At 37.4% G+C, this 18,525-nt stretch overlaps 1 protein-coding gene across 2 annotated transcripts in view; it reads left to right on the top strand.

Moving 5' to 3' along the window:
* The window catches only part of KLHL1 (kelch like family member 1), a gene marked incomplete at its 5' end in the record, with an annotated part of 235,789 nt that overhangs the window by 202,883 nt on the left and 14,381 nt on the right, over positions 1-18,525 (top strand). For both annotated transcript variants that reach the window (XM_084284977.1, XM_084284976.1), the window contains one exon: positions 8,729-8,891. In XM_084284977.1, coding sequence (XP_084141103.1) covers positions 8,729-8,891 — 163 coding nt within the window. The remainder of the gene's footprint in view (positions 1-8,728; positions 8,892-18,525) is intronic.

Below are 18,525 nucleotides of genomic sequence, written 5' to 3'. Positions count from 1 at the left end.
GGAGATTTAGGGAGAAAACACACAGAGTTCTTTCAGTGACCTTTAATGTTCTTTTCATTTTTCAGAACACTATTTTTAAGATTAGATTGGTATGATTTTAATATTCCTGTATGATTTTTGCATTGAAAAGTAATCTGAAATTGTGAAAGTGCCTGATAATGAGTAAGCTGCTGCTGCATGTAGGAGAAAAGGAAATTTGCCTACTTAGTTACTTAGTCCAGGCTTTCAAAATGTAAATTCTTAATCTTATTTTTTCTTCTTCTTTTTTTTTTTTTCTTTCTTTTTTCTTTTTTAAATTTTTTCTTTTTTCTTTTTATTTTTTTTTCTTTCTTTCTTTCTTTCTTTATTTATTTATTATTTCCTTTAACCAGAAAACTGAACATATTACAGTCAATATTTCTCCTGTTTTCTACCACTATCGTGGCAGGCAGGAGAGTGTATGTTATAGCTGGTCTCTTTCTGGATATTACTCCACTTAATAGAAATCAGAAAAACAGAATTAGCGTCATCAATTTCAGTTTCAGAAAGTGTGTCAGGGAGACACTTGTGCTCTAAGGACAGAGCTCTGAGTAAATACTGGTTGAGTAAATTAATAGGTTTTCATAGCATAGCTTAGAAAAAATACAAAATTATTTATTTTTTAGTTATAGATTTCCATGTCTTCACTTTTCAATATGTGTTATTAATATCTTCATAATAATTGTAATAATTGAAAAACAAACAAACAAACAAAAAGAGAAAGCAAAAGAACTGTATAGTATGAGTACCTAGAAAGGGAATAATAATAAGAATATTAATAATACTAAATCCAACTGCATTTCTTTTAAAAAACAAAAACAAAACTGGTTGGTGGCAATTTGTCTGCTTGTATATGCAATGAGTTCTGCTTGTTATTTTTGGCTGCCTTTTCAGTCACACAGACATGGGTGTCTCAAATATATAAGAAGAGATTTTTTTCCACTTCAAAAGCTGTATATGCAATATTGTGATTTGTTATTAAGAATATTTAATAGTGAAGAGGAAATGAAAGCTTTTAGTTGGCACTGCATCAGAAAAGCAACAGCCTGACAACTTTATTTGATTTGATTAAAATAATTTGAAAGTTTTTCCAAAAAAATAGTTTTATTGTGTTTGAACCCATGTATTTTATAGATGCCTCATAAAGGAAGTTATTAGTTGTTTAAAGGAATGAAGGCATAAATTAGGCAATTACAACTTTTCTCTCAACTCTAATTTTATAAGTTCTAGGTATTTATCACAGTATCTAGGTATTTAGGTATTTATCTAGGTATCCTATCACATTAATAACCAAAATTTGTACATTGTTACATTCAGCACATTCTGCAACAGTTTAGAAAGCTATATTTTGAGAGTAATTATTGAGAATGCATGACCAAAAGCATAATTAAAAAAATATATATATTAAAAAGGCTGGTGGAAATTTTGATCAGAACATTACCTGAAAGGAAGTTATGGGGAGTTGGAGGTTGTAGTCTTCTCACAGATGACTAGTGATAGGACAATAGGGAATTGCACTCCTCAAATTGCAGTACAGGAGGTTCAACTTGGAAATTAGAAGAATTTTTTTCTCAGAAAGAGTGGCTAGGCATTGGAATGGTTTGCCTAGGGAGGTGGTGGAGTCACCATCCCTGGGGGTGTTTAAGGAAAGGTTGGATGTGGTATTTGGGGACATGGTTTAGTGGATAATATTGGTGGTAGGGGGACAGTTGGACCAGATGATCTTAGAGGTCTTTTCCAACCGCAGTGATTCTATTCTTGTATGACCTTGGCAACTCCCAGAATGTTGTACAGTCTCAAGTGTACATAATTTACCAGTATTGCAAGGTGGGCATTTTTTATTTTCTTTGACTAATTTTCTTTGACTCAGACATGTGGGATGTACGTACAATTTTATTCTTCGAAAGCATTGGAATTGCCGCTGCGAGTCACTAAGTTTGCCTGTATTATCAATTAACTTAATTAGTTGGGCAGGAAGATGGGTATCTAGGTTCCAAAATCAGGAAAGGGCTGCACTGAAGATGTGGTCTCCTCTCTTTCAGGGTGGCTGTAAAGCTCTGGGATAAATCTCCACAGATTCTTCTGCAAGGACTATTCTTATTATGGGTCATGTTAATACAAAATGGAAAAGAGAAAAAGTGAGAGGAATGATAGGACACGGATAACTATGGTAACTAAGTGCCAGATGGCTCCCTGAATGTTTTTAATTTCATACAATACAGAGCTATGCAAGTAAGAAAAAGGAAGAATGCTCATCACAGACTAATAAGTGAGGGTCTCCACTGTAATGTGAATCCAGCAAAATAATCAAACTTCATATTATTCTATTATTTTGATACTTTGTCTAGTTGTGCCTTTTTTACTGTTATTATTATTATTATTATTATTATTATGGTCCAAAGAGCTGTGCAGGGATTGCCAAAAATCAACAGAAAACTGTTGGAAAGAGGTATGGATGATCAAGAAACCAAGAACAAGTAGCCAAACAGTTTAATGTTATTTGACAGTGTTATTTGACAGACAATATCACCAAAAGGTATCTGGTATATTTGAATAGTAATGAGTACTCAGTAGGTGATGTTGGGTGTGCCCCCAACACCAAAATGTCTCTGATATGTAATCTGTGTTAAGCAATAGACAAAGAATGGATGGAATATAAAAAGAATTATTTATCAGCCCACTGGAGTTGGAAAGAGGGTGCATGCATGAAGGGTAAAAGAGAAACAGTAGATTTGCTATTAAACAACATGAAAGAAAAACTATTATGCAATTAGATGCATTGCAGAGATCTAGCTGTTTTTCCCATGGAGATGACTGTCCTGCAAACTATCTCACTCACTAGAACATGATTTATTAATTTATGTTCTATATCTATAATGCTTTCATCAGTAGGCCTCCTGCAATTGTCAGTTTGACAGGTTTGTCTAGACCAGCCTTCAGAAGTTTATCATTATTCCCCATAACATAGAATCACCACAGAATCATAGAATCATTTAGGTTGGAAAAGACCTCTAAGATCATCTAGCCCAACAGCCAATGAGAGTGCGATATTCATGCCCAAATTTAGCAAGTTTATACTGGATAATATATTTTATGGCTTGAACCTACTGCTGTAGATCACAGTAGACTGTGAGTCTGTCAGTAGATTTTCTGCAAAAGGACCACTGAATTTCACCCAGTCATTTCACTTTCTCAAAGACTTTGAACATGTCTTTCTAAATCCTATCAGTGTAGATATGAAAAGTTCAAGCAACACAGAAACTACCACATTGTTGTGTTCACAATTCCAAAAATCCTATATCCTCACTGGTTAAAATATGGAATATTATCCTAAGCCTGAATTTAACAGGTAACTATTTCCAGTCATTAGATCTCTTGTAGCAGAAATCATAAAATCTCTTTATATGGGTACTTATACACTATGATGGGAAATAATACGTTGATAAAGCCTACGTCTCTCATTGATTTTTCAGCAGGTTTTCCAGATTTCTAATGTTTCTTGTGTAATTCTTTCTGCCTCTCCATGTGGTTTACATTCTTTGCAAACACATCTGCATCCATTAATTTTCATGGGTGTATTAGAGTTAGTTGGTACCAGCTGTGACTACAGGTTTCTCAATCTGTACCATTTTGCAATTTTGCTTCTCAAATATCTTCAGATATCAAAACAAAATTTTAAAAGGACACAAATCATTTAAAACAAGCATGATAATACTTTATGGAACTAATGGAATGCAGCACCATGTTTTTTTTTTTTTTTTTTTTTTTTTTTTTTTTTTTTAATATATTTGCTTATTAGCTTTAAACATCAGTATATTTTATTTAAGTAATGCAAAATAATTATTTGCCCTCACATGTAATACAACCAAAACAGAATGAAATTTGATCTTGCGGAATCTGTCTAATATTTTAAAAACACAAGGAGCCATAATGGCTCATTTGTTATGGAGCAAATGTAAGGATACGACTGCATTTGATATTCTGTAAAGAAGGAACCTTAAATATGAAAACTCACAGCAAGTTTGTACATGCTATAAGACAGCAACAGAGAGTACTTTTAGAAAGAATGGAAGGAATAATTTATCTACAGTTTTGACAGTAATTTTTCCTATTACAGAAGCAATGCAAACTGGCAAAAACGGACAATTTGTTATTGCACCACGTAATTTTTTTAAGCAAATTAAACTTTCTGATTTCTTCGTCTGTGTAGCAGTAACTATATATATATATATTTGGCAGAGGAGCAGGACATATATCTCACACCAAATCAGCATTTTTATTTTGTTATAACATAAAATTGCAACACTGCCCTCTGTCAGTGTAAGATTAGCTTACATGGAAATGTACATGATAGCAAAATATGTAGATGTTATTCAACAAGATCAGAGAAGTTAAGAGAATACTCTAATGAGCTTTGAAAAACAGTTGAATTGGTAACACAATGGCAGGTGGTAAATGCAAAGTAATAGACATTGGGAAAAAATCTGAAGGAATTGTGCATCTTACAGGGTTTTATGTGCATAAACCCAGTAAAGTTCTAATCATGGAGAAGTCAGTGAAGACTATTTTCCATATAATGCTTGCTGTGGTGGTTTTACTCTGCTGGGCAGCTAAACACCACAACTGCTCTCTCACTCCCCCTCCTCAAATGAGGAGGGGGAGAAGTAAAGCAAAGAACAACTCATGGGTTGAGATAAGGATAATTTAATTAAAGGGAAATAATAATAATAATTAAATAAAGATTATTATGAACTAAACAATTCAACTAAAGGGAAATAAAAAGGGAAAGGGAAAAGGGAGGGGGAAAAGACAAAAAAAAAAAAAAGGAGGAAAACAAACAAATAAAACAAATGAAGGGTATGTGGAAGTTCAGAGGAAAGAAATTACTCTCTACTTCCCACAAATGAGCGATGATTGACCACGTCCTTGAAGCAGGGCCTCAACGCACGTAGCTGGTGTTCGGGAGGAGGACCAACGTTTTCACAACGAGAGCCCACCCCTCCCCTCTTCTTCCTGTTTCCACCTTTCATTGCTGAGTGTGACATCATATGATATGGAATATCCCTTTGGTTGGTTTAGGTCAGCTGCCCTGTTGATGTTTCTCTTCTCACTTTTTTGCCCACCCCCTAGAAGGGTTAGAGAGAGGCCCGATGCTGTGCCACTGCTGCTCAGCAGTAGACACAACACTGGTGTGATAACACTGCTGTTCCAGCTACAAGTGCAGAGCACAGCACTGTATGGGCTTCTGCAGGGAAAGTTAACATTCCAGCTAGACCCAGTACAGCATCGTTATAATAAACTGTAGCAAATATTTTTTTGGATGATTTAATCTTTGTTGTTCATCATCTGGGAATGTTTATGACTTTTAGGGAAAACTGAGCACCCAGCCTGTGTTTATGAAAAGAAACTTCTGCCTGACTAACCTTATCTTCTATGACAAGATGACCTACTTAGTAGATGAGGGGAAAGCTGTAGATATTGCTTATCTTGATTTTATTAAAATGTTTGACACCATCTACAACAATATTCTTCTGAATAAACAGGCTGCTCATGTCTTGGAAAGGTATATGGTTCACTAGATGAAGAACAGGCTGGATGGCTGGACTCAAAGAGTCATGGTGAATGGAATTAAATCCAGTTGGCAACCAGTCACCAGTAGCGTCCCCCATGGGTCAGTCTTAGTGCCAAGTTTGTTCAACATTTTTTTCAGTGATTTGGATGAGTGGATCAAGTGCAACCATAGTAACTTTACAGATGATACTGAGTTAGCTGAGACTAACTCAGGCTAGGAAGGCTAGGAAGGCTTTGCAAAGAGATCTGGATAGCCTTGATGGATGTGCCTGTGTCCAATTGCATGACATTCAACAAGGGTAAGTGCTGGGTCCTGCACTTGGGTAAGAATAACCCCATCCAGCAGTATAGGCTTGGTGAAGAGAGGCTGGAAAGTTCCTCATTAGAAAAAGACCTGGGGGATTTGGTCAACAGCTAACTGATCATGAGCCAGCAGTGTGCCCAGGTGGACAGGAAGGCTAATGGCATTCTGATTGGTATCAGAAGTAGTGTGGCCAGCAGAACCAGGGAAATCATTGTCCCCTTCTAGGTGGCAATGGTAAGACCACACTTTGAGCAGTGTGTTCAGTTTTGGGCCCCTCACTACAAGAAGGATATTGAGCTGCTTGAGTGTGTGCAGAGATGAGCAATGAAGCTGAAGGGAATAGAAAACAGATGTTACGAGGCTGAGGGAACTGAGGTTGTTTAGTCTGGAGAAGAGGAGGCTGAAGGAAGACTTCATCACTCTCTACAACTACCTGAGAGGAGGTTGCAGTGATGAGGGTGTTGGTCTCTTTTACAGAATCACAGAATCACAGAATTTCTAGGTTGGAAGAGACCTCAAGATCATCGAGTCCAACCTCTGACCTAACGCTAACAGTCCCCACTAAACCATTTCCCTAAGCTCTACATCTAAACGTCTTTTGAAGACTTCCAGGGATGGTGACTCCACCACTTCCCTGGGCAGCCTGTTCCAGTGCCTCACAACCCTTTCAGTGAAGAAGTTCTTCCTAACATCTAACCTAAAACTCCCCTGGCTCAACTTAAACCCATTCCTCCTCATCCTGTCACCAGGCACGTGGGAGAACAGGCCAACCCCCACCTCACTACAGCCTCCTTTAAGGTACCTGTAAAGAGCAATAAGGTCGCCCCTGAGCCTCCTCTTCTCCAGGCTGAACAAGCCCAGCTCCCTCAGCCGCTCCTCGTAGGACTTGTTCTCCAGACCCCTCACCAGCTTCGTCGCCCTTCTCTGCACCCGCTCAAGCACCTCGATGTCCTTCTTGTAGCGAGGGGCCCAAAACTGAACACAGTACTCGAGGTGCGGCCTCACCAGAGCTGAGTACAGGGGGACGATCACCTCCCTAGCCCTGCTGGTCACACTGTTCCTGATACAAGCCAAGATGCTGTTGGCCTTCTTGGCCACCTGAGCACACTGCTGGCTCATATTTTCTCAGGTGACAAGTGATTGGATGTAAGGAAATGTTGTCAAGTTGCATCAGGGGAGGTTTAGATTGGACATTGAGAAGAATTTCTTCACAGAGAGAGTTGCCATGCATTGGAACAGGTTGCCCAGGGAAGTGGTGGAGTCCCCACCCCAGAGGTATTCAAGTGACTTGTAGATGTGGCACTAAGGGACAAAGTTTAGTGTTGTTACTCAGTAGGTCAGGTTAATGGTTGGGCTTGATGATCTTGAAGGTCTTATCCAACATAGATAATTCAATGATTAGGGTAAGAAGAAAAAAATCAACAACTGCAGAATATCTTCTCCTGTTTTTCTGTACAATCACAAATATATCTTACATGATTGCTGCTGCTTGCTTTCTGAGATGAGATATTGAGCTATATACATCATAAATAAAATTAAATATATGTTTTAATATTCTGGTAAAATTATAGATGAAATGTTGAACTAAAATATTTTTTCAAGAAGACTGCTCGGACCATATGAAATTGGAGAATGAGATCACTGAAGATTCTACAGAAAAAGACTTGATTCACACTTTATAAATAGTAATGTTTCAGTAATAGCTAGTAGGTTTTTTTAAGTACTTGTCTATTTTAAAAAGAAACTACAGGAATAAGTTACTGTGAACATCAGGATGACAGTTATTCAAGCTCATTAATAAATATACTTTTAAACTGTGTTATATAAATAATATATATACAGATGTACAAATTAACCTTTGAATTAATGTCTGTTCTGAAGTAGAAAAAAACAGTTCTACTTAAAAAAAGGAAGCTTTACTTATTTTTTTTTAACTTATTTTTTTTTTAAAACATATTCTTTTTTCCACAATATGTTAATATGTTTTCCATTCTCTGAAACTTTAATAATCTACTGTTTTCTCACTTTATAAGGAGTTCAAATTATGTGAAATGGAGCAAAATAAAAAAATATAAATAAATAAATAAAATAGATAAATAAATAAAAACACACTGGCTTATGAGTAGAATGGAATTTAGCCTAAGATTTCCAGAATAATACTTATTTGGGACTGGGGATTCATAGAATGCTGAATATCCCTGGGGGGGGTTCCTAAGCTCACTGTATTGTAACAAATGCTGCTTAGCTCTGTCATATTTACCAGAGCCTTCTAAGCTTAACTGAAGATACCGTGAGAATTCATCAGTTGCTTTGAACTGTTGATTTTAAACAGCTCTAGTTAAAAATTTGTCTCTTTGTTATTTATTTTTTCCTACTTCAGCTTTCATACTTTGCTTTTTTTCTCCTTTCTTCACTAGATAAAATAACCCTTATATATCCAACATTATTGTCCTGTGAAGTTTCCCATTCTCTGTAGTTGTCATTTATTTTCCTAAGGAAAGTTTTCATAAGGAAAAATGATGAAGCAGTTTACAATGTCAAACAAGTTACAGAAATCTAAGACTTTCACATCATTGACTGTTTATTCTATGAAGCAAATGATCTTCTCAAAGAATGAAATTGTTTGTTTGAGAAGACCTTCATAAAACCCTGTTGATTGGCATTCATTTTATTCTTATTTGTTAATTCTTAATTAATAAAAATTGAAATTGGTGTTTCCATTTTTACTTTGAATATGCAAGTTTATGCATAGCTGCTATGGAAAACATTTTTTGGTTATTATTATTGCTAGAAAAAGAATACTTTTACCTTCTCTCACTCTCTCCTTCATTTTAGGAGTTACAGTTCTTGAAGGGCCTATTTATGCAGTAGGAGGCCATGATGGTTGGAGCTATTTGAATACAGTTGAGAGGTGGGACCCTCAAAGTCAGCAGTGGACATTTGTGGCAAGTATGTCAATTGCCAGAAGCACTGTTGGAGTAGCAGCGTTAAATGGCAAGTGAGTAGGGTATTCTTATAAAGTTGAAACATTTTTTAGAGGGATAAATAACTGACACACAGTAGTAAAAAACTTTTAGCATATTGTAATAGAGGGTGTCTTTTAAAATAAATGTAGACACAGTTGTCCACACTTTCATATCTTGTGGATCTTACATTCATTTTAAATGTCAATTATGTATAATTTTCTATATTCCTTTTGCTTTTCTATATTCTCTTTGTTTAATATTTATATCAAATACATAAGAAAATAGACATGAAATTTCAGTGTGTATGGTCAGTATAAACTAATTCAGAAAAAATTGTCAGATGACTCATCTGACTTGTATACGTTGTATATGTCAGTTCTAGTTAACCAATTGAGTTTAATAACCATCTAAAATAGTGACAAGATACATTGTTTATGCACTTTACACCTTGCTTCAACCAAACATTGGCCCATGAGAACTGCTTTGTCTAAATGCAACTACATTCACACAGAAAGTAAGCAGAAATTTGATTTTTGTCAAACCAGTCAGACTGCATTAAACCAGAAATTCTAAATGTGTTCAGAATCTAAGTTTCTCTGCTATAACTTTCACTTTTTTTTTTTTTTTTTTTTTTTTTTTAACGCGGTACTTATTAAAACTCATTTTACAGTTACACTATTGTGTATTACTAGTTGCTTATCACTTTCAAAAAATTTGCTTTTAGCTATGTGGCTAAAAAGACATGATGTGAACTGTAAAATTTAGAAGTGGTATAGGAAGGTTTTGTAGACATCTACAATGGAGCCAATCATCCTCATCAGCTTGCCTTATGGTTAAATGAAGATATACATACTTTTAAGATATCACTTTTCTTACATATATCAGACATTTATGCTAGGTCAGCATGACTCTGTAAGTGCCCATTTTACTCCACCAACTAGAAGGGAAACCTGAGGACTTTCTCAGATTCTGACTTCCATATTGTTCATACCTTAAGTGAGGAAAATAAATCCTACCATAGGCAATTGAACATAAATGAAGGGTAGTGAGTAAAGGACCACTTAACTGATCAGCTTCCATGAAATACTTAGTCTGTAAATCACTTACAGAAACCATCTGGTAAATATTTTGTAAAGAGACAATGAATCAGAAAGAATCATGATTAATTTTGTGCATTTGCCTCACCTTCAACAATTTATTTTAGAATTAGACAAAAAATTGTAATAGTGCCAAAAGAGTTTCAGAAAAATTTTACTCTTTGCTGAGTTTAATTTTATTTTTTTTTTAAGGAAAAAAATATATATTTTTTGTTTGCATTTTTATTTTTATACTGGCCAGAATTATACATTTGCTTAGTGGGTTTCACAAGAAAGTATGTGTCTGTATGTGCATTTTAACAGTGCTTGAGAATACTGGAAGAAACAGAGTAATGCAGATTTCTCAAATATTATTTTCTTCAGACTTTATTGATACTAAATGGCAAGGAACAACAACAACAAAATAAAACAGCTGCAGATGTGGGATAGAATGAGAAAATAAATATTGAAGACACGAAAAAATAGTTAATAAAAGTTAGAATTAATATATATATATATAATGACATATTAAAGCTATTGGGTTTCATGGTATTGCACATTGCATAGCTATTGCATAATTCAACAACCTGCTACGTTTTTCCTGTCCCATCTCTTCCAGTTGAAAATTGTTCAGTTTACATACAATTGGACAAAATCTCAATAGTCCTTGTGCATATCCCACCTACTGTACAGGTCTGAGATTCTGAGATAGGTAGGCTGAACAGCTTTCTGGGATTGTCAGATTCTTTGCATTGATTGTAAGAGACAGTGAATATAAAAGTCAAACAAGACGCTTATTAATTTAATAGCCCACAAACAACTATGTTAACAGACTTTACTTAATTATTTAGTTAATGGTGTCACATGCTCAGATGATCTACTGCACATCCACGAAATTAGGATTTAGTTTCATGTTGTGAAATCACCTGTAAGCCACTGAAACTTAATTGTCATTGGTTTCTTTTACTAAGCTGCAAGGGCATTGAAATGTTCCAGAGTAGATCAAACGGTCAAAGCCACTTTAATAACTCTTACTCTAAAGGAATACAGCTTCAATAATGTATGATCCATGCAACAAACTAGCAGAGACAAGATCTCTGATAAATGAGAAGGGACAACTGGTAACAATGGACATGGAGAAGGCTGAGGTACTCAACAACTTCTTTGCCTCAGTCTTCACTGGCAGTCAGGCTTCCTATGTCTCTTATTTCCCTGAAACTGTATATGAGGGTAGCAAAGTCTCTCCCACTCTAAGCAAAGAGCTGTCAGAACTCCTGACACAACTTAACAACTACAAGTCTATGGGGCCTGATGACATATATCCCAGGGTCCTAAGAGAACTGGCTGATGCAATCATTAAGTCACTCTTCATCCTATTTGAAAAGTGCTGGCAGTCAGGCGAAGTCCCTGGTGACTGGGAAAAGGGAAACATCACTCCCATTTTTGAAAAGGGTAGAAAGGAGGACCTTGGGAACTTCAGACCAGTGAGCCTCACCTCTGTTCCTGGGAAGATCATAGAACACATCCTTATGGAAGCAGTGTTAAGGCACATTCAAGACAAGCATGTGATCTAAGACACTTAGCGTGGCTTCATCAAGGGCAACTTGTGTCTGTCCAATCTGGTGGCCTTCTATGATAGAGTGACTGCATCAGTTGACAAAGGAAGATTGTCCGATGTCATTTACCCAGACTTCTGTAAGGCTGTCATATTCCTACCATGACATCGCATAGTCATAATTATGTGCTTGCAGCCCAGAAGGTCATCTGTATCCTGGGCTACATCAAAAGAGCCATGGCCAGCAGGTTGAGGAAATCATTTTCCCCCTCTTGTGAGGCCTCACTTGGAGTATTGCATCCAGGTCAGGGACCCCGAGAACAAGAAGTCTGTTGGTCTGATAGAATGGGTCTAGAGGAGGCCCCATAAATTGACCAGAGGGCTGGAAAACTTCTTCTATGAAGAAAGGCTGAAAAAGCTTGGAAATTTTCAGCATGGAGAAGAGAAGGCAGCTCTAGGGAGACCTCATTGTGACCTTGCACTGGACCTGTAAAAGAGATGTAGAGTGACTTCTTATATGGGCAGATAGTGACAGGACAAGGGGAAATAGTTTTAAATTGGAAGAAGGATTTAGCTTAGGTGTTAGGAAGAAATTCTGCACTCAGAGGGTGGTGAGGCACTGGAAAAGTTTGCCTCAAGAAGCTGTGGATGCCCAACACCTGTTCAAGACCAGGTTAGATGAGGCCCTGAGCCAACTGATCTAGTGGGTGGCACCCCTGTCAGGGGTTTTGGAACTGGGTGATCTTAAAGTTCCCTTCCAACCCAAGAGATTCTATGACTCTGATTCTTAGTTAATAAATGATCACTTGAATGTGTGTGTGACATGTAGAACATTTTCAAATGAAAAAAGAATATTACCTGTGTTCTTTTTAACTGCACCTTTCACAGCAAAAGGACCATCCCTTTACTTTTATTCAGACTGATTTTAAATGGTAGAACATCAGAGCAGTACACTAAGTGTCAAATTAATGAATTTGCACACACAGGGAAGCAGAGCATTCACATGGGGCCACCGAGGAACTAAGGAGAAAGGAGTTCTGACCTTTACTGATCATCACATCTGCAATGATATGTTTCAGTGACCTTTATATTTCTACCTGTTGCTGTTATTTATATCAAGTATCACAAACTATTATTGATCTATGATAGGTGACAAAAAAGTTATCATTAAATCTTAACTTTTAAAAATAGTACTATTTTAAGTGCCTTTTCAAAGCAGCTTTTACTTTTCTTTTACTTGAGATTTTTTTTTCTTCTCCTGAGGAACAGTGAAAGAGCACTGAGAAATGCTGCAGGACATTATTTCCCATTTATACATATCTGTCTTGTTCTTTTAACAGAGGAACAGCAATGCATTATTATTATTATCACTATTAATTATTTCTATTGCTATTATTTCTATTTATTTTTTGTTTGTTTATTTCTGTTTTTGTAATTCTTTACAGATTCCATCTAAGTTTAGGCATTGTACAACAAGGAAAGGAGAAAGGGGATGCTAGGAACTGGAAATTACTTATGCAAAGCTATGGTATGTTAGCCTTAGTTAACAGTCACATAGCCACCCATCTCCTTGGCAAGCCAGATGGGCAAAAATAGGTTGAGAAAGCTTTCAGGTAAAGATAAAGACAGGGAGATCACTTACCAATCGTCATCATAGGCAAACCATACTTACCTCAGAGAAAATGTATTTTATTTATTGCCAATAAAAATATATTTGGGTAGTGAGGAACAAAGACAATTTTGGAGCAACATCTCTCCTCCCCCTTTTCCCATGTTCAACTTCATTCCTTCATTCCTGATTCCTCTAACCCCACCCCCAGGCAGCATAGTGAATGGGGGGATGCATGTTGTCAGTACATAACATTTCTTCTCTGCAACTTTTCCCTTTTCAAACATTTCCTGTGTTCCATCATGGGCTCTCTCAGTCCTTCTGATAATATTCAGCTGCTCCAGTGCAGGCTTTCTCCACAGGTCACAGTTGCTTCAGAAAATGTCCATCTGCTTCACCGTGGGGTCCTCCAGAGCATGGATATTGTCTCCAGTGCCGTGGAGCACCTCCTTGTTCTTTTACTTCTGTGTTGCCTCTGCTGTTTTTCTTGTGCTCCTTTTTGTCTCCTTGCTCTGCCCGTGTAACATTATTTTTTTTCTTCCCTTCTTAAATACATTTTCCCCAAGGCACCACCATCTTACCTGTATTCATGCCCTGCTAAGGCTGTTGGAGCCCTCTGGAATCAGTTCTGTCTGGCATGGGTCATTTTTCACCAAGGCCACCCATGATGCATCCCCACCCCTGCTGCTAACACCTTGACACCTGTACTCAGTACAATTGGAATTACTATTTTTGGCTATCTCTGTGTTGAGTTAGGAGGCTGGACTTCCTATCCAATGTTCTCTAAATGGAGTTTGGAAGCCAGCAAGGAAACCATTTAAACTAGGCAAAGGTAAAAGTTGAAGGATGGGGATGGGATTCAGGAACCCAATTAGCAGGTCTGACCTGGGCAAATGATCAGCAGTAGCCAGGGCTGACTTTTTGATAGTGTATTTGAAAAAGGCTAGGTGGAATATTTAAAAAAATACTGGAGCATTTGGGAGGTTTGTGCTAAAGCTCCACCTGTAGTTCTTATTTCATAATTTTGGTACCAAAAGAAGTAAACAAATGGTCAAATATTATTGAGTTACTGACTAATAATTAATAAGCTGTAGAAATAATTCAAAAGAATGACTTTTTAAAGTAGGAACAAATTAATGTCTTTAACATTAGAGTTGTTTGAAAAGTGTCATCTTTATTAATTCTTTTTCTTTCTTTTTTCCTATTTAGCTTTGTCATTGATGTTTAAATGTATTCCCTTTTAATGTTTGTTTGAGAGGTAGTACGACGTAAAAATATGAATTTGTGTTTGTGTCCTTTATGAGATAATTTATAATCAATCACCAAATGTCAGATTTTGTATACAAAATCTTGATTGTACAGATAGAATGTTAAATGACTTCCACAAAATAGAAATTCTGTTTAACCATTCATAGAAATAGAGTATACTAAATATTTTTTAAAGACTGCATATATGTATACAGTTACTGTTTTGTCCCTTCACACACACGCAAATTCACTTTTTGGATTTTCAGATAAATCACTATTTTTTGTTTGTTTGTTTGTTTGTTTTTTGAGAGTGATGACATCTAGATTAATTTAAAAACAATGTTATAATTTATATTCATTCAGTTATGTTCATTCAGTTCCACCTGTTTTACAATAATTTGATTAGTTTAGTAATGTATGGATTATTTTATTTATTACAAGCTGGATTATTTTCTTAGCAGTGTTTTTCCTTTTTAATTTGAATGGGAAACACAGAGAGCTGGCCAATACAGGTATCGGCCTACGTACAGGGGAATATTTTGTTTTCAGGTTCTTTAATGAAAGAAAGCTGAAATTAATCTTTTGTTATTTAGATCAATATTGAGCCTATTCTAAGTAGCAGCTGCTTTTGTTTAATATGTCCCTTACGACTATTGTGCGTTATTGCAAAGTGAATATCAGAAAGGTTAGCTTGCTGAACCTTCATTTTCAAGAAAATAGCAAAATCCAAACCAAATTAGCATGTGCACATGAAAGGTTCTCAAAAATTGTCTTGTACTTAGTCACTCACATGGATATATTTGTTGTGTAATGACCTCAGAGAGTCATGGGTTAATAATTCCACAAAGACCTTAATAGCAGTTCAGTGTCTGGCACAAGAGAATTAGCAATGTATTACATCCATATAACCACCTACAAAACTTCACTGAGTGGCTGATTACAGCCTCCTCCAAGAGTTCTGCTCCTTTGCCTTTCATGCATCATATAGTAAACTATCTGTGGCATTTTGTCTTAGCAGAATCATTAAGGCTTATTAGTAATTCAGTGCCCTGCTCTGATCTTTTGTACTTTGGTGCACAAATTCATATTTCCTATGTGGGAATCCCATACAGCTCAGTGAATGTGCAGTTCAATTCATTTCATTATATTCATCCTACTTTTTCAATAAATATTTAACTTGGTGTTTTACCTCCAGCCTGTAAAGTAGGAAATCTCTGCACAGGCCTGCTTCTTTTCATGAGGCTAGGCTAGCCCTAACAAGGGGTAGAGGGGATAAAAGTTAAGTAAACATATGTGACTCAGGACAATGAAAATTGTGAAAGTTTACAGTATTTTTTTTCTAGACTCCAAGACAGAGTCATTTGCAACTGAGATACTTTTTAAAACCTAACAGATTGTTAGAAAACATGGCAGATGCTAAAGCCATTGCAAGGTGGGAATTTACTGAAGCTGTTTTCTCCTGATATACTATGATCAGGAACCCAGCTGCTTAGGCCACATTAGTATTTTGCAGATCACCCAACATCCAGATCACTAGTGAAGATGTTAAATAGGACTGGACCCTTTACTGATGTCTGGGATATTCTTCTTATTACTGGCCTCCAACTAAACTTTGCACTACTGACCACTAGCCTCAGGGTCCAGCCGTCCAGCCAGTTTTTGATCCATCTTGCTGTCTGCTCATCTAGCCCATACTTCAACAACGTCTTTATGAGGATCTTAGGCAGGACACTGTCAAAAGCCTTACTGAGGTCCAGGAAGAAAATACCTACTGCTCCCTGCTCATCCATCAGGCTCATGATTTCATTATAAAAGCTTATAAGGTTGGTCAGGCATGAGTTCCCCTTGGTGAATCCATGCTAACCACTCCTGATGATTTTTTTCATGTGCCTGGAAATGGTTTCTAGGTTTAGTTGTTCCATCACCTTCCTAGGGATTGAGGTGAGGCTGATCATTGTGTAGTTCCCCAGATCTTCCTTCTCACCCTTCTTGAGGACAGGATTGCCATTTTCTTTCCTCCAGTCTTCAGACACTTTTCCCAGTTGCTACAATCGAGCAAAGATTATTGAGAGTGGCCTTTCAATCACATCTGCCAGCTCCCTCAGCACTAGTGGCTGCATTCCATCAGAGCTACCAGCCATAAGCAGGCCAGCACTGTGAGGGGACAATAAAAAGGGCTTTTTAAAATACGTTATCAGCATGAAGAGGATCAGAGACAACATTAATCTGTTACTTGATGAGGAAGGTCACCTCACAAATAGAAACAAAGCAGAGACATTTAATGCCTTCTTCACCTCTGTCTTTAACACTGATGGTGGGCACTGTGACACACAGAGCATTGAGCTGGAGGACCTGGACTGCAGGAACAATAAACTCCCAGCAAAGCCTAAACTTGTACAGGATTTGCTGCTCCAACTGGGTGCATAGAAATCTATGGGGCCTGATGGGATTCATCCCAGGGTATACTGAAAGAGCTGGCTTATATCATCGTGAGATCTCTTTCAGTTATTTTTCAATGGTCTCAGGAATCTGGAGAGGTCCCAGTCCTCTGGAAGCTGGCAAATGTTCCAGTTTTCAAGAAGGCCAAGGAAGAATATCCTTGTAATAACAGGCCTTTCAGTTTCACTTCAGTGCCTGTTAAAATTATGGAAAAGATTATTCTGGGAGTTATTGAAAAACACTTGAAAGGTAATGCAGTCATTGGTCACAGCAAACACAGGTTCACAAGGGGGAAGTCCTGTTTAACAAACTTAATTCCCTTTTATGACAAGGTTACCCATCTAGCTGACCAAGGGAAGCCAGCTGATATAATCATTCTGGATTTCAGGAAAAGTTTTGACACCGTTTCTCACAGTATCCTTATGAACAAAATATCCAGCATTCAGCCAGACAAATGCTTAATACAGTGAGTGAATTGTTGGCTGATGGGTCAGGCTTAAAAGGTAAATGGGGTTAGATCAGGCTGGTGGCTAGTCTCTAGTGGGGTTCCCCAGGCTTTGATTTTATGGTCCGTTCTCTTAATGTTTTCATAAATGACCCGGAAGCAGAACTTAAATGTATACTGAGTAAGTTTGTGTATGACACTAAATTAGGAGAAGCTGTTGGCTCCCTGGAGGGCAGAGAGACCTTGCAGGGAGATTTTGACAGGCTAGAGGGCTGGGCAATCACTGGCCACATGAAATTCTCCCCAGGGGATTGGTCATGCCTCCAAATCTAATGATGTTCACGCGTTTGGACAACACTCTCAGAAACATGATTTGATTTTGGCGTGATCCTGTGTGGATCCAAAAGTTGGACTCAGTTCTTATAGGTCTGCTCCAACACAGGATATTCTATGATTCTGTGATTCTGTCTGGCTTCTCTTCAACATGGAGGGCAGTGAACCTATTTTGTAGTTGCAAGCCTTCATGTGAACCTTCTTGTCATTGCTAGAGGTCAACACTTTCCACCCTTCCCCTTCTCTAGATGCCATACTTATCTCAATGGTGGGAATGGACACTTTTCACCAGCAGTCAGGATCAGAGGCTCTGCAAGTCTGTAGCAGATAAGAGCCTGTCTATGCCCCATTCATATTCTTTGATACAGCACAACATATTTACCTGTTCTCATAAACTTTTTACTTGACGGCACAGCTCTTGTAAGATGGCACACCCCCTGCAGAGTGGTGGTCCATCTCTCCTGACCTCAGAGAGGGGCCCCAGGCATTCTCTCCAGCCAGGAACCTGGAGGGCTGCATCTTCTGTCTGAAGTTCTGCCTGTGTCAAAGCCTCCAACCTAGCAGGGATAGCAGTTCCAACACCTTCTGGTCTGTGGCATGTCGCCACCGTATTCAAGAATGTACCAAAGACATCCTTAATTCTAATACCTGATAGGAGAAGTCAGTCTCTTCGCACTGCCTAGCTGAAGTTTTCTTAATGTAACATATGTACCAATCTAGACAGAGGGCGGCAGTGTGAAATATAAAGATTCACAGCCAGTTTTTAAGTTGTGCAGCTTTCACACTTGCAAGTGCAGACTTTTGAGAAGCATTCATCCATCAGTGTCTTATCATGGTAAAAACAGCAAAATATATTAGTTTCCCACATTGTGTATTATTCTGAAAGTTGTTTTTAATTATCTTCAATGGGAGATGAAGTATGTCTGAAAGATTACTTAATGCCTTTTTGTTGAAACCCAAA

This window comes from Netta rufina (assembly GCF_964035555.1).
Source record: "Netta rufina genome assembly, chromosome: 1".
Taxonomy (NCBI): domain Eukaryota; kingdom Metazoa; phylum Chordata; class Aves; order Anseriformes; family Anatidae; genus Netta; species Netta rufina.
This window is presented reverse-complemented; position numbering and strand designations above follow the sequence as displayed.